This window comes from Pezoporus occidentalis, unplaced genomic scaffold (assembly GCF_034315485.1).
Source record: "Pezoporus occidentalis ecotype Australia unplaced genomic scaffold, CSIRO_AGI_Poc_V1 ctg32, whole genome shotgun sequence".
In the NCBI taxonomy this organism is placed as follows: domain Eukaryota; kingdom Metazoa; phylum Chordata; class Aves; order Psittaciformes; family Psittacidae; genus Pezoporus; species Pezoporus occidentalis.
Window position 1 is genome coordinate 4,210,103 of NW_026915158.1, and position 16,852 is coordinate 4,226,954.

At 40.0% G+C, this 16,852-nt stretch overlaps 1 protein-coding gene across 2 annotated transcripts; it reads left to right on the forward strand.

Annotated features, from left to right (window-relative positions):
* The first annotated feature begins 964 nt into the window (after positions 1-964).
* LOC134168699 (granulocyte-macrophage colony-stimulating factor receptor subunit alpha-like) lies at positions 965-13,232 on the forward strand. 2 transcript variants are annotated; one of them, XM_062628705.1, is made up of 10 exons: positions 965-1,125; positions 1,872-1,965; positions 4,619-4,748; positions 4,841-5,016; positions 5,840-5,979; positions 9,088-9,126; positions 10,120-10,249; positions 10,719-10,815; positions 11,558-11,636; positions 12,468-13,232. In XM_062628705.1, exons 2-10 carry the CDS (start codon positions 1,881-1,883, stop codon positions 12,540-12,542), a joined length of 951 nt encoding a protein of 316 aa, XP_062484689.1. In that variant the 5' UTR covers positions 965-1,125; positions 1,872-1,880; the 3' UTR covers positions 12,543-13,232. The 2 variants fall into 2 exon arrangements, with proteins under 2 accessions (XP_062484689.1, XP_062484690.1); XM_062628706.1 differs by lacking the exons at positions 965-1,125; positions 1,872-1,965 and adding an exon at positions 2,019-2,367.
* The last annotated feature ends 3,620 nt before the right edge of the window (positions 13,233-16,852 follow it).

Consider the following 16,852-nt stretch of genomic DNA (forward strand, 5'->3'; position numbering starts at 1 on the left):
GGACAAATGTGCTTGTCCCTGTCCACCCACTGCAAGACGCATAATTCAAAAGACTCATATACTGGAAGTTCATAGCACTTCCCAGGACCAGACTTAGGCACAGAAGAAACATACTGTTGCCCAGGGCAGGAAATGTCCCACTGCATCAGTGCTAAATGGTGTGATGAAAGGGTGTCCAAGATACAGACACTGCCAAGCAATCCAGCTACAGTCATCACCCAACTGTGGCCCAACTGCGGCCCAACTGCTTCTACCAAGAAATCTCCATAGGAGTGTAGAGTTACAGCTCTCTCAGAAACACCTACCCTTAAAACCATTCCTAAAGTGGTGCAGGATCAGTAAATACAACTTCAGTGTGATTGCTCCTAGCCTTTCTTCTTCCCAGCACAATGTCTGTGTCTGCATGGCTCACTGCAACTCCCTCCCCTCTCTGCTCCTGCAGCGTAAGTGAGCAGAGCTCCTTGTTTGGATGTGTCATGGATGGAATAGGTGGGAGACTGCTTAACACTCTGGGAACTGACCTATTGGAGAACGGAGACCCAGGGTGATGAAAGGAGAGAAGACGACTTAAACTCTGTTTCCTTTGTTTTCCAGAACCCCATTTGATTCTCTGTGACATTTCCCAGTGCTCCCAGCTGCCCTGATGCTGGCTGGGGAGATGGGACAGACCCTGGCTACCAGCTCTCACCCACCATGGGGAGCCCCCACTGCTCCCAGGCCCCAGAGATGGTTTGTACTGAGAGATGCTTTGTACTACTCAGTATTATTTACAGCTAGAGAGAAATACCTGCAAAAGAAAAAGTTTCTTTGTACTCATTGGATTCCTAAGAACAAAGTGGTTCTGTACAACAGAAAGGAAAATTTAACCAGCTAATCGCTTGTTCACATTATATGAAATCATGAGTTGTGCAATTACAGGAATTTGGTAAGAATCAGGAGGGAAGTGATGAATGTCATATCCTGCAACACTTCCGACAGTACGACAGTTCCCCAAAACGCAAGCAGTAAGGGAAACAGCCCTATTTATAGCCATGCAATCATTTAAAATACCAGTCTTTTTATCTTCTCTGATCTGGAAGACTATGATACAAAGATAAACAAGATAAAGATGCTTTGAAATAGAAGGTAGGTCTATCTTCATCTTTCCATCTATTTTGTTTGCTGAGGTATTCAATGAGACTCTAAGAAGTCCAGGGCTGGAGGGGTGATGTCCCCTTGTCAGAGGAATACATGGAGCTAAGTTGAATGAAGGTTTTTTTGCAAATAAAGTACTGTCTGCTAAGAAATGTCCTAGCCACACTTTTCATTTGATTACTGTGATTGATACTGAATTGTAGGAACTAGATATCAATCCTAGATCCACTTTAATGTATATATGCAAAAATATCCTTGAAAGTACAGGAACTTTCATCAAACTTAGCATACTCACTGTTGGGTAACTTGAGCTGATTGATATCGCTGTGATCCATTTTGGTATTTTCTGTTTGCAGCTGTTTACCCATCTGCTTGATGTCTATTCATCCTAACTTTTCTATATGGCAGATAGATAAATTAGACCTTAAGAGAGCAGTCACCAAATGTAGGTATGTAACATTTATGCAGTGGTCCCCAGATCAGCAGCTTTGTAAATCATCAAAACAAAATGTTTTGTTACAGAAAAGTACAACTTCTTTAACTTTGTTGCTGTTTATTTGAACATTTCTCTGACTGTTTGAGAAGTCTGTTGAATTTTTCCTCCCACCAGAACTGAGAGATGGTCAGGCAGTGTAGAAGCAGGCATATGAGCAGGTCAGACTACATAAATTTAGGAAAGAGTGGTTCACATCCACATCTTTCACCTTCATCACGTTTCACTGTTTTCTGCCTCCAAGGAGGAAGATATGGTTGCTTCTCTTGCACTCATCTTCGTGACTCAGTGGATGTTGCTGATCACTCAGTTGTGTGTTGGCTGGCACTGCACAGACTGTGAGTAGAACACTTTCATGGAGCAGTCCGCTGAAGGGGAGTGTAATGTGCTTCTTATTATGAGTAGCTGTGCTTAAATTGCCTTCTGCCTTATATGTCATGGGTAATAACCTCTACACCCAAAAATCTGGGAATCTGCACCTTACTGGTCCTACTATGTGATACTTGCAGCAGAGATGCCAGACTCACCTATTATAAATTTGATGCTGAATCAGTGAAAAATGGAACTGAGTTGGATAAGAAGCATGAATTTTACTGAGGACCAATGTTCAGTGACTGCAGGAGATATTACCAAGACTATAATGGTGACACCATGCTGATTATCTCTAATCACCTCCATCTTCTATATGATCCAACATAACTTCTAGGAGGATCTGTTGCATGACTTTACCAAGCATGGAGGTGAGATGTGCTGGTTAGTAGCTCCCATGTTCCTCTTTATGACCCCTTAAAATGGGTGCAGTATTCTCTTTTATCTGGTCACCAATACATTGCCTGACTGCCATGAATTTTTAAAGGTGGGAGAGAGTCTTGGGTGACATGCTTTAGTGTGTGGTGCTCCTGCCCATGGCAGGGGTGTTGGAACTAGGTGATCTTAAGGTCCTTTCGAACCGTAACTATTCTATGATTCTATGATGGAGCAACACCATCATAAAATATGGTGATTGGCAACAACCACCAATATGATTGGCAACATTAGCCAATTCCTTGGGGCCCTAAGATGCATGTTCATTGGGTCCCAGGGATTTATGTATACTCAGATTCTTCAGGTGGTCTTAAACCTGATCCTCTTTTATGAGGGAAGAAACTTCATTTCCCCAGTCCCTGCCTTGAGTAATGTTCAGGTACTTGAGATGTGTGGGAAAAGTGATTTCCAGAGAACGAGTCACAAATTTGTTGAGTTCCTCAGCCTTCTCCATGTAAGTTTTCACTAGTTCTCCTGTCTTATTTACCAGGGGCAGAACACTTTCTTTAATCTTTCCTTTTTGACCAACATACCTGAAGAATCCTTTATTATTAATTTTTACATTCCTTGCCAAATTCAGTTTAAATTCAGATCCAAACTTTCAGTAGCAGACAGGAGATCTAGAACTCGGATCCTGTGTAAATGGCTTACTTGAAAAGTGCCATGACTTCATGAAAAGGCAGCTTCTGATTCTGATTTAGTCTGTTTTCAGTGCTTATGCAGAGAAGACAGCAAACCAAGCAATTCCTGTTTTGCAGCTACTGTGTTTGTTAGGCAAATTCACCATCCTCTACAAGGTGTGCAGATACTTCAAAGCAAGTCATGAATTTTTCCTCTTAGGATTATAATTTTCCCTGTACATGTGTTACTCTGGCTTTAGCTAAATTTCCTTCCTCTGCAGCTCAAAGCTGTCTCCATCCATTTGGCAAATACTGTAAATCTGATTGGGTAGATAATCTCCAAAATTGTTTCAGGAACAGGAACTATAAAAGGAAGGTATTGGTTTTGACAGTCTATTTTACGTGAATACAAAAGGGGTGATTTACACTCCACTACTGTGACAAGCAACATGACAATGTTTCTCTGAAAAAAAAAAAAAAAGATTCCTACAAGTAGCTCAACAGTTTTGCAGTCCTCTGTTGCCATCTTTTCAATTGCCAATTCTCTTTTAATTCTTTGTGCTAATATTTTATTGACTGCATTTAATGTCTTCAAAATGTTACTAAAAATCCAAGTGAAACAGGTTAGTGCCTGTAGCTTTGAAATTCTTCACAGAGAAATCTGTCACATCTTGAATTTTGTCATGGTGTAGTGCCCAACAGTTTGCAGTGTCCTATTCACAATAATGAAAGGTCTGAGAAAGTTTACTCCTCTTTGTATGAGAGGGGTAACATATATGAGACTGTAAAGAGAATGAGGTACAATATCTGCTCATTCAAGCAACATGGATTTGCATATACAAAATGGCACTACTTCCTATCTCATCAAGCTCAAAGTGTTGGCTGATGCCTTCTAAAAGGATAGATAAATCGTCCTTCCTTTTAAAAGGTATGTTTAGTCTCCCTATTGGGTTTTCTTGGGGGTGGGGAAAGGAGTAAATTGTTTGTGACCAGGAGAAGACTCCTCATGTTCATCCCAGGTGGAGGAAGGTATTGCTGCAGAGCACAAACACCTCACAAGTTTGCATCTACACCTACCTTGAGTCTTGAAAAACTCCACAGCTCTGTCCTTGGGTTTCAATCCTTCTCTGGAGTCCATAGGAAAGCTCCTCATGCTCTTCACTCATTTGACAGCGTGCTGAAGAAAAACTAGAAATGCTGTGGCAGGGTTCTGAAGGATGAGAGACTAATTATTCACTTTGTGGCATTGCGGCACCAGTGTCTCCTTTTGAATAGGAACAATTCAAAGCACAGGGGTAGCCACTTTAGGTGTCAGCCTGTGGTACTGTCGGCTTCCCTGAGGTTTATTTTATCAGATGCAACTATATTCATATCCTTGGAGACTTTATCCATGACAAATTCTTTACTGAATCTGTTAGTGTAAATACCTTCTATGTCACTCCCTTAAAATGAAGCAAGTCATTCCTGACCCAATCAGAAACTAGCTGGAGCTGCAGGTGTGCCAAGATCCTCCAGCTTGGAGCAGTCACATGATTTTTACACATCATGGATATTCCTGTTTCTGCAGGCATGAATGGATCAGCCATTGAAAACTTCTCCTGTGTGATTTATAACATTTCCCTCATGAGCTGCACTTGGCAGGCAGGCAAGGATGCTCCAGGAGATACCCAGTATTTTCTCTACTGGCAGAACTCCAGGTAAGTAGGTCTGCTTGAGCCTAGGGAAGTCCAAATTCTCATTCAACACATCACATTGCCCATGTTTATCTAAAATACCTTGCTGTATATAGATATGATGATTCGATGGAATGTGAGCTTTACATTAAGGATGAAAATGGCAGAAATACAGGATGTAGATTCCAAAATGTGAGGATAGAGACTGAAAAAGCTTACTTCCTGGTGAACGGCTCTAGCAAAGACTCCCTGATCCAGTTCTATGATGAGTACATTCAACTGTATAAAATAGGTAAGTAAATAGTTTATTTATGCTTTATTTTCATTAGTGCATGAGGGTGGTAGCGCATTTTTCCCTGAGAAAGAACCAGGTACCCTGTCTCACCTAGAGCTGAGAGAAATTGTGGCCTCTTCAAGAAAAAACTATTCCTCAGGCAACAGAACAATGAGGAAAATAAGCAAGAAAGCTCTACTGCTGCAGCCTGCCTCAGATTCTTTAGCTATTGCTCATTGGTTTTAGTTTTAGCAAGGTCCACAGGACTTAAGAGATTGTACTTCCCCTGCCGTACTTTCAATGGTGGCCAAAAACCTTCCAACAGAACAGACTGGTCAAGAGAAGTTTATCTGAACAGTGATTTCGGTTTCTCATTGCCAGCTGGGATGGCACACACCACCACTATACCCCTGGTTAGAGAAATTAATATACGTACAAAATATCCTAGATTTTCATATGCTCTTTCACATGTGGTGCTCTACTTGTAAGCATCCTGTGTAATTATTTTTACTGTGGCAAATCTTTTCCGGCAAAGTCCCATTGGTTTGGGAATTTTCTCAAAAAAATGGGCAAACAAGGCTACATTCTGTAAGGAGAAGAATTGAGCTATGCCTTTGTAAGCTCCTGAGTCATGTTCCCTGGCTTAGTCCCCATTTCTACTGATTCTGAGGACAGGATTTGAAGATCTATGGTCTTTCAGTTATTTCTAAGAGATTTCCTAAAAAAAAAAGGATACAAATCGATATCTTAACATAGGTGTTACTTGCAATTTTTTTTTTTATCAAAGCAAAAAGAGAACAAGTTATTTTAATTATTTGAATTCCTGGTTATATAATTTCAGAAAAGCTCATGCCTCCAGCAAATATCACTGTCAACTGTGCTGAAATCAAAAACAATTGCATTATTCAATGGCAACGACCCCAAATAAGTCATTCTAACAAAGACAAGTGTTTTAAATATGAAATTGACATAAAGTATAAGGTAAGAGAAATTTCTTCACCTACATTTAACATTAATCCATACATTCACCAATGCACATAGGTGAAAAGAAAATCAGTCTCTCTTGCGCAGTGTAGACTTCCTGATATGTAACACCATATTCCTTTGAGGTTGTACCTTTCAGGCACCTTTTTATGCTATAGCACCCCAGTTTTGTATCCTTGCTCCCCTGAGTGAGATATTGCTGGAGATACACTAGATGACTATGACTGCGTGGAACTAAGAACAGAAGCATGGTTAATCAAGATTTGAACATACCACGACTTTGGCTCTTCCAAAACTCAGAAAATGCATTTATTTCACCAAGACCTGTTGTAGATGTCCTGGAGGCCTTTTGGTGGTATCTCTGTGAAAAGGTAGAGCTGGGATGAAATTACTGAATAGAGGAATGTGCACCCACTTAACAAGTAAAATTTGATGGAGGTGAATGAATCTTTTCTATATATGAAATGTAAATAGCTTATCCAGATATCATATGTAAGCAACACACCCATTGGTCCAAAAGTTGAAGCTGTATAATGTTAATTAAAAGGAAAATAAATGTGAGAGAAAGCAGAAAGGTGGTGCGAATAAACATAGGTTACTGAGGGAGTGATTTAAGCTACTGAAAGTCAATTTCAGACGTTGGCTTTTCACAGAGATAGGGAAGGAGTGAGATTGCCGTGTTGGGCTGCAAAAGGAGTAAACCTAAACTGTGGCAGAATTGCGGCAAATGACCACAGGGTGGCAGACGGTGACTACAAAGGAAAACCTGCCTGTACTGCAACTAGGTTTGGCCACTTAGTGGCTGGGTGAAGGCATTCCCTAGATTTCTGCTATTGGGAATTTAGTGTGGATCGGGCTTCCTATTTCATAGCAATATACATAACACCATGAATAACAGAAATTCAATCACATTTTACATGTGTGACGCTGATAAACTGAATTTGCTGAGACTCTCGGTTTCTTCTTCAGCCATGTTTTAAGTTAAGGCTTTATAGATCAGGATATCTGGGAAACCTGAAGGCTAACCTTTCCAGTGAAAATGGAACTAAAAAGGTATCAAACACCTCAGTCTTCTCCACCTCCCTTGTCACTAGGTTTCCCCAACTCAGTGGGCTGTATTCCCTTTAACCTCCCTTACGCTTCCACTGCACTCATAAAAACTTTTCTCATGTTCACTTCCCTCACTAGTCTCAATTCCAGCTGAGATTTGGCTTACCCAATTCCATTCCTGCATGTGCAGATGATGTCTTTGTGTTCCTCCCAAATCCTTTCTTCTACCTTCCGCATACTTCCTTTCTGTCTGTGAGCTCAAACCCAAGCTTCATGCCCTGCCATGCTCACCTGGCACTCTTGCTCTGTTTTCTGCATTCTGGAATGGACTCCTTTTGTGCTCTGGGGAGGCTGTCCTTGTAGATCAACCAGTAACTTTGCACTCGAGGCCAGGGCAGTTTCCCTTGATTACAGGAAAAGCCTGTGGCTAGGAGGCTTTCCCAGGCTGCCTGAAGATGGTCTCATCTGCTCTTTTTCTTGATTGGGAGATCTGGAACAAACAGTGCACCTGTTCTTGTCTGCCCTTTGACACCTGGTCATAAGCTGTCTTCCTGGTTCACCATTTGTCTCAAGACAGAACCCTGCATATTAAAGGAACTCCTTTATATGAAGCACAAGAACCAGGCTAGCAAGGCTGTTTGCAAGGGTACTCACAACCCACTTGGTAGGATGCATCACATATATGCTGAGCAGCCCCCGTTTCTCAAAAAGGGTCCCAAGGTCGCAGAAGCCAAAGCCCTGCCTGTGACACCAGGTACTCAGGTGTTGACCTGCTGGATGATTGCAATTCTACTCAAGCCTTTTCCTCTCATGGGAGGTACTGAGGAGATACCATCTGGGCTTCCTGCCCTTCATTGTCCCTCCAGTGGTTACCCCGGCCACATCTCTGATGCCCACACAGAAAAGCAGGAAGGGGTAATAGTTTAATTGCCAGACAAGTCTGGAAGTCCTTCTGCATCATCCTGGATCCTGGCACCCAACAAACAACAGGCCTTCATCAGGTCAGGAAGTTGGTGCCATCACCCCCTGCAGGAAGGAGTCTCTTTCATCTATCATACATATTTTCTCCTTCATTTTCTAAAATGCAGTACCCTTTAATACATCTTTTCTTCCAAAATTCTCAAAGAAACAGCTGTCCTTCTGGAGCTGCACTTCTGAAGCCTTCCATGACCTCACTGTTTTCATTTCTCATAGATTATTTTGCTATAAACACAAGAAAAGGGAGACCGTAGTGTTGCACTTTCCCCTAGACTGATCCCTGTGCTTAAATTAGGGGTTTTTACAGATTCTAGAAGCTGTCCTGTACATCAGCATGCCTTGCAAAAAACTGTTCAGGTGCCACATGAGCATGCATGAAATTATTTGATAAAAGAGTTTAGATTAATTTTATTTTGGTTTAAAATGGAGTAATACAAAATGTAAAATATTAAATAAAATATGTAGCTCTAGCAGACTAATGTGATGGTATAGTCTACAGCTATTAGTTCTGTGTAATCACCACATTTTGTAGTAGTCCTTATGGCTATTCGGAAGGGATGAGTGAATTTTTATTCTATAAAAAATGTAATTGGAGGGCAGCCTAAAATATCCCTGAATCCATGTCAGTCCTGAGTATTTTCATCTGAGGGAAAGTAATTTTATATAGCATTTGTAACTAAGTATAGTGACATTTGTTTTAAAATATAAGCATTAGATATAAACTAAAAAGTTTATTTACAGATTTCTACCTTTTTCTTTTCAAGAATAAACTTGCAGTTTTATTCAGGTCTGGTTTGCTTGGTGTTTCAGTTTACTCATCAATCTGAAATAAAATTTATTTCTCACCTCTGGTGGTCAAGAAAACAAATAGTAATACTTTCTCACAGAAGAATTAGTTATAACATAAACTTGGATTTGTAGGCAAATTATAAATTAGATAATAAATGTTAGATAAATTACTAGTTCTTACTAACAACCTGTCAATTAGATGAGAAAGAGTAATGCAGAAAAAGGGGACTGTAGATAAAAATGACTTATTATCTAAACACAAAACTAATCTTTTTTCTCAACTTACAGGATAATCCTGAGGGAAAAACCATCTATACTTCTATACAAGTAGGTTTGCTTGTTCTATTAATCAGCAATATGGGTTAATTTCATAGTGTGAAAAATAAATGGCACTCAAATGCCTTTAAATCATCATGTGTCCGATGTCCTGCGCTTTATGGGATCTTTATAGATTTTATGAATGTGTCAAACTTTAAATCATCATGATATATGTCATTTTTTATACACTCAAAGGCAGAACTTTATTACTATTCTTCAAGTATTTTGAAAAACTTTCCATTTCACATTACATTGGCCACTCTCCCCATCAAATATTTGGAACAGAATTTGAAGTTACACATCAGTGACAGCAGAGAAAAGACACACAGTGAAAACACCTCCTAGGCATTTAATTTTGTTTATAAAAAAAAAACAAAGACCACAAAAGCCCTTTGGGATGGAGGCTGCCTTCCAGGTATGCTGCACCTCTGTCCAATCAGTGCAACTTGCACATCCCACCTCTATCTTGAAAGTCTTCAATAGTGGGCGTGTTTCAGTAAATTCTAGTAACACCAACTATTGCAGTCTTGTATTTATTTTACAGGTTTGGCTGGAAAGTTACACTTTTCCTGAAAAGTCATAGTGCACAGACTGAGGAAGATGAGGTGCACACAGACAGTTTATTCATCAATTCTGTCTCCTCAGTTCTACCAGTGTTGAAATGAGACAGCTCAATATATTTTTCTGCCTCTGTCAATGTGCTGAGGAAAATTACCAGTACATCATATATATCATTAGAAATTACAAGACATAGTGTAAAATACGAAAAGCTTCTAAACTTAAAATTTTTTCTGAGTGACTGGTTATTTTTAGGATACACAGATGTGTACATGTCATGTATATAACAAATATTAACGTGTAATTTTTTGCTCTGGATCAGCAGTCTACTTTATAAAGCAATGTTCCCACAGCTTCATGGAAGTTTCATGGGTAAATGGCACTTGCATATTATCAACACCTAGACATGCAACAAAATAAAACACAGCTTTGCTTTGTTTTTAGGAAGGGGGAAATAATCACACGTTTCAAAGATACAACACAAGAAAGAAGTGTCTCTTGCAAATGAGGGCAGCTGGCAGTGTCTGCTTTGTGAGCCCAGCCTGGGGGGAGTGGAGTGCACCTGTAGAGTTTGGTAAGACCAAATCCATGCCTTGGGCTACTCATCCCTCAGTGATGTCTTGTCTACCTCACACACTGATTCGCATCTACAGACACACAGATCTATAAAGGCTTGGAAACATTTTGTTTCACTCCACACTGCAGAGAAGAGGAGGAATAGACTTAATAAATCTCTTAGCACTCTAACACTGGAAATAAATATAGAAAGTTACACATCTGCAGCTGAAGTGCTGTCATGGTTTAAGTACCACTACCAAGTACCATGCAGCTGCTTACTGCTGCCCAGTCCTGTTTACTGCATGGGATGGACAAACAGGCTCAATGTTAATCCTTCCCAGCAGACGTTACTGCAAAGGTGCTAAATTAAAGACTTGATCTTTATATCAACATTTACCTGTCAGTCACCAGAGTCGATGTTTGACACAGCTGTGCATCTACTCCTCTTTATCGATGATAATACTTTATGACTATTTGCCTTTCAGGAAATGAAGAAATTATTTCTTTTTCAGTATGGATCTTACTTGTGGTAGCAGTTGGGACAATTTTAGTGGCAATTGTCACAATTTTATTCTGCAAAAGGTAAAAAATTTATGCATATATTTTGTAGGTGCATGAAACATCTGCAGTTCTTAAACAAATGAGGTAGAGGTGTCTCGGTACTATAGATACAACTTTTTCACTCACACTGTACTAGAAATCAATCAAATGAGTGATTCTGAGAAAAGTATGATAACGGTGATGCCCAAAGTCCCTCCCTGTCTGATCCATACAAGTTTTTCCTCGACCTCTTGTATCAACATGGCAAGGAGACCAATTATATGCAATTATATGTTTGGTTACCAGTAAAGATTTTGAAACATTCACTAGCATTATCCTAGTAAACTGAATGTATCTGAAAGCACGCAAGCTAAACAGCTTGCTTCTTAAAATAGACCAAGCAGAACAGAAAGAAAAAGGATGTTTTTCTGCGTCAAACACTTTGTATAGAAATACACAATAATTCAGAGAAGATACTGTTCTTCCAACTTGTGAAAATTTTAGCAGCCACTTTCGCTGGTTGTAGTGACTTAAAGAGCAGGACAAATTCATTTTCCGTTCAAAGAAAATAACTGTAGTGAATCCTTAACCGAAAATGAAACTATTACTACTCAAATTATTAGTATTTTCCTGATATGTGTTCATTCTGTGCTGAGATAATGTGAGGGTTTTTATTTCTCTTCTGTGCTGTAAGAGAAAAATAAGAGCTGGTTCAAGGGTACAATGCTTTTGGCACAACTGTTACTTATTTTTAACTTTATATTCCATCCCTTTTGATATTCAGGACCGGCTCCTGGAAAGCAGCATTTCCACAAGTCCCAGAGCCAAAAAATGCATTTTGTGGACTGCCTGATAATACAGAGGTATGTTCTCTTTCTATTTAATATTAAACGTGTTAAGTATGTACAAGACTCTACTGCAGGTATTTTTAAAATTAGAAGGAACTTAACACAGAGAATGACTCTTCCTTTGCCGTATTTTGAGGAATTACAAGAGGAAATCAGCAGGCAAATTTGTTAAGAGAACTCAAATACAATGCTCTTACAGAACCAGAAATTTTCTCCTGTTCTAGTCCCATATGTGCTGGGGCTGATGCTCCCCCTGGTAGGTCCAGGCAGCAGCAAGGGCTGTGTTTTCCCAACATGAGGCACACATATGTACAATGACACACACATAGAGGACACTAATGCAGGCAGCCACAAAGACCAGCACAGGGGCCTTTACCAGCAGCGTGTCAACACCACCAGCAGTCACATAAACAGGGTCACAGACATCCCACTCCTCCTGTTCCTCGCCAGCTGAGGAGGGCTGAAGTTTGCCAGTGAGAAGTGCATAAACCCTCACTCTCTTCAGGTACAACAACCATAAATTTGCAAGCTCCTCACATGTGATCTCTGTGTCTGGATCCTGGGTCGCCCCATCAGGTCACCACATCTCACCTTTGGTCCCTGCAGCTCTCTCCTACCCACCCACTAGTCCCAGCTTCAATGAGTTTTGTTGTTTGAAGTTACACACACAAGATAGAAAGCAAGGTGACACAGAAAACAGTTCAAAATAGGATTTTGTAAGGTAACAGGACAGACTGCAGTGGTCACACGTGGCATTTGACCAGCATGATGACAAGCAGCTCTATCCCAGCTGAAAACAAGACACCTTATATATAAAACTAATGGAAGTTCTTATTTTTCTTTCAGCTGATGGAGAGCAAAATTCAGGCAATAACATCTGATAAGGAAGAGATAACATTAGTTGTTGACATACTGAAATAACAAAAATCCCTGAGAAATTTGAAAATGTATTTCTTAGCTCAGACAAGTGTATATTCCTGTGGAAAGTCTGGAATAATGTACAGGTTTCCTTCAGTTTCTTCCTTTTCTTGGCAAAACCAGTAGTGAAGCCAAAAGAGAATGATACCTCACATGTAATTTTTTTAAATGCTATTGTATTTACTTTTAGCTAAGTTTGACTGTTTGGGTGACTTCTCATTTTTGTGAATATGACTGAAATATTTCAGTCAAGAAATTTTAGTTACATTTTATTTTGTTTAAAGAAAAATAATGAGTTTGTTTTATATTAAAAAGATTAAGAATGAATTTATTGAGATAAATTTTTTTTATAAAATTTCTGGTGCCTGAATGCCATTGTTCTGCTGTCAAGAATGGGCCTATTCATATTTGAAGTTTTCTTGTATCTCTTATTAAAGCTACTAGAAAATTGAGAATGGGATTGAAAACAAGCTGCCAGAAAGTGGTGGCCTCTAATCAACAGGAATCTCAAAGGACAGGAATAGTCTAAAACCCTAACTGATGCTAGAGCTTACATGTGTTGCAGAGATCATCCACCATTTACTTGACATCAGCTCAGAATTTACTTCTATAGGTATCCAGCTTGTTATGTTCTTACTGCTCACTTGCTTTTTTACTACTTTAATTTAGTATTGTAAAATATTGAGTGCATGACTCAGTTAATCTATGTTCTTTTGTTCAAATAGAGGGGTTTACTATTGAGCTGAACAGTAAGTTTTCAGAGCCATAGAGTTAGGACAAGGTATTGGGAAAACAGCCCAGGCTGTTGTTGAATGCACTGACTGGTCATGAGCAATTCTCCTCAAGGATCAGTGCTGAGACTCACAGCTGTTAGTACTAACAGCTATTTGGACAATGGGAAGAAATGCAGCTTTGGCAAGACTGGGTGACAGCAAACTGAGAGCACCTCCTGATATAGTGGAGGGCAGGCCTGCCATTCAAAGGGTTCTTGACAGGCTGAAGAAATGGGTTGATAGGAACCTCTTAAGCAAATGCAAAGCCAAATAGCTGGGAAAAAACAGCTGCATGTATCCTAGAGAATGGCTGAGTGACAGGTCTGCGGAAAAGGCTCTGAGGCTTTGGTAGGCAATCAACTGAACACAAACCAGAAGTGTTTCCTTATAGTAATGAAAACTATCCACATACTGGGAGGAGCAGATGCAGCAGTCAAGGATTATTCCCTCTATTCAGCACTCATGAGTCTGTACGTGCAGTTCCAGATTTCAGCCTCCTAGTACAAGCAAGACATCAATGCTGCTGGGAAAGTTCAGCATCAGGACACCAATTTGATTATGGGGGTCTTAAGGAACTGGATTTTTTCATCCTGGAGAACAGAAGCTAAGGGGATCTACTAAAGTCTTCCACTGCATATAGAGAAGACGGAACAAACTTGTTGCACAGTGTGAGAAGAAGGAACAGTCACAAGCTGCAGCAAGAGAAAGTCCAATTTGATATGAGGAAAAAGAATGATTTACAAGGGAAAGTGGTTGAATGGTCTCTGTAACGGGTGTCCAAGGCTCCACCCTTGGATATATTCAAAACGCAACTGAACAAGTAACTGGACCTGACACTGGCTCTGCTTTAAGTGAGAGATTGGACTCAATGATCTTCAGAGGTACATTCCAACCTAAGTATTTCTTTAAATATTTCTCTAAATGGTTCTAGTCAAAGCTGGCCAGTCTTTCTAAGTCCCTGTTGTGAAACAATGGTATCTATTTGTACATGTAAAGCAACTGGAAGAGCTGGAGTCTTACTGTGTAATGGTAGTTGCCTACCTAGAGAGCTACTGCATAAAACGTGCCTCTTCCGCTTCACTCAGAAGCATCTTCTTCAACATAAGTCTTTGTAAGAGCTGAGTAGTCAGTAGAGACTGTGAGGGCAGCATACAAGACAAGAGGCAAATACCCTTACCTCCTGAGATATCTCTTGATAAACATCAGAGAGATCAGGAGCACAGCAACAAACTATTTTACTGGTATATTTTGATTTCTGGATTCCTTCCTTTGGGAAAGGAGCATATTCCAGCAAGAAAGTAAGACTTTGAGCAAGTAATAGCAGAGCACAGACAAAACTTCCATCTTCGGTTGAAAGTCTAATTCTTTACAAAGCTCAGCCTTGATCTGGAGTTATACCAAAAGAGTCTTATCACCTGATTCCCCAGCTCAGATGGCTGGTTAGTGAACCATCTACTTGTCCTACCTGAGGATGCAGTGCTGGAAGCTCACCTTGACTTCTAAGGTGGTCTTAAGACGTAAAGAGAAAATGTTCAGCAGTTTCTCCTCTTATCAGAATTAGCCTTTGAGCACTTTTATTCACAAGAAAAAGAAGTTTAATTTCTGACTAGCCCCATTAATTTTGACAATTCATTTATCTTGCTGCTTCTTTTGGTCTTCAAGATTCAGATTTTGGGGTTTCACAATATTTTTCATAATTTGGTGAGGAATCACTGACACATCAGGCTTTGCTGTTAAATTGCTTTTCACTTTGAGACTCAAAGGCTCAGATTTCTATACTAGACATTTGAACATAGCTATTTGATTATTAGGCCAATTTTAGAATTATACTAGACATTTGATTATTACGCTAAATACTCCCAAGACTACTTTCTTGCATTGAGGCCAATTGCCATGTAAGAGCCCAGATACATTTTATTAAACCCTTAAATAAGGTGGACACATGTAAACTGCCTTTAGAAATTACCACTGACCTGAGCTAACTTCTGGACTATGTCCAGGAGATGTTTGAGGACATTGCCTGCAAATCCTGGCCAAACCAATGCTGGGAACAGTTGTTCCTGGACATGTTCCAGTGCTGGGGAGTCTTTCAGTTACCAGAGTAGCCCAAGGCCATACCCCACAATGTCCAGTTTCTATGGTAGCTGGATGCAAGCAGCTATTGGCACACCCACTGCCCTAGCAGACAAAGTTAATGATTGCCTTCTGGTCAAAGAATCACCTGGGAAGCTTTCCACAGCAGATCAGAACAAGGACAATTTCTTAGCAAGTCTGAGTTCATGCTGGACACATGGGTAAACCATCTTTCTGTTTCTCTCAGTATGCAGCAGTGGCCAGAGTTGAAATGCTCACAATCACTTGCTGAAAGAGTGATGAGGCTGTATTAGACTACACTAGTTTATACAACCTTTCATAATATTGTTCCTTGTGGGCAAAATTACCAGTGAAGCATAGTTTGGCTCTAATCCATCAAAACCTAGCCATGAGCTATGAACTGTTCAGTGGCTGTCAGGAAGGGAATAGGAAAGTATAACAAAGAAGATACCAAGATACTCAGAAGCTGGTATTATGGTCTTGTTAAATAGAAGCTAAACAGTTTCCTGCTTTATCCTGGAGAAAGTTAACATACTTCCAACTTACTCAGGAAAGGTGTTACACCCATATTTAAAAAAAGGCCAAAAGTTCAACCCAAAGAACTCATAGGCCTATCAACCTGGAAAATTCATAGCGTGAATGCTATTGGAACACATTTCTGGGCACATTAAAGAGAGGGTCATTGGGAACAATCAGTATGATTTTACCAAGGATAAATGGCTGTGAAAACTGGGGTATCACAGGGGTCTATCCTGGGACCTGTCTGGTTTAACATCTTTCTCAATGACTGGGAAGAGGTGATGGAGTGCATTGTCACCATGTTTGCAGATGACACCAAACTGGGGTGCCAGCTGATTTGCTCAAGACAAGGACTCCCATCCAGAGGGACCCAGACAGGTTGGAGGAATAGCCCAAAGGGAACCTTGAAATAATCCAATGCTCATTTGAATTTACATTGTCTAGAAAAGGAAAAGGTAAAAAATATATCATTATTTAAAAATACGTTTTTCAAAAAGTGTTTGAAAAATCATGCTATGCATTTCCCAGAACTCTGTGCATAACAGCAGCACTTCTTCATCTGTTATAAGCCAGCTTCATACAACATTTAGCAACTTCTTGAAGGATATGACACAATTGTTTCATCTACTGCTTTTTTGGTTGGTTACATTTCTGAAGCTTTAGTTAGCCTAGTGTTTTTCTCAGACCTCCTCCTAACTGCAAGTGCTAAACCAACCAGATCACTCTACACTTGTGGACCAAGACCTCTGGTGCTGGAAGGAGCTTTCTTGGAAGAACTGGAGACATCTCTGCCCACCCCTGACTGCTCCAGAGGGAGTCGCAGCTGCTCACATTTCCAGTACTGAACTAGAATAAAACACAGAATGATATATTAAATAAAACCTGCTGGCTTATCATGAACACTAGATAGTAGTAGATAGCTGTAGG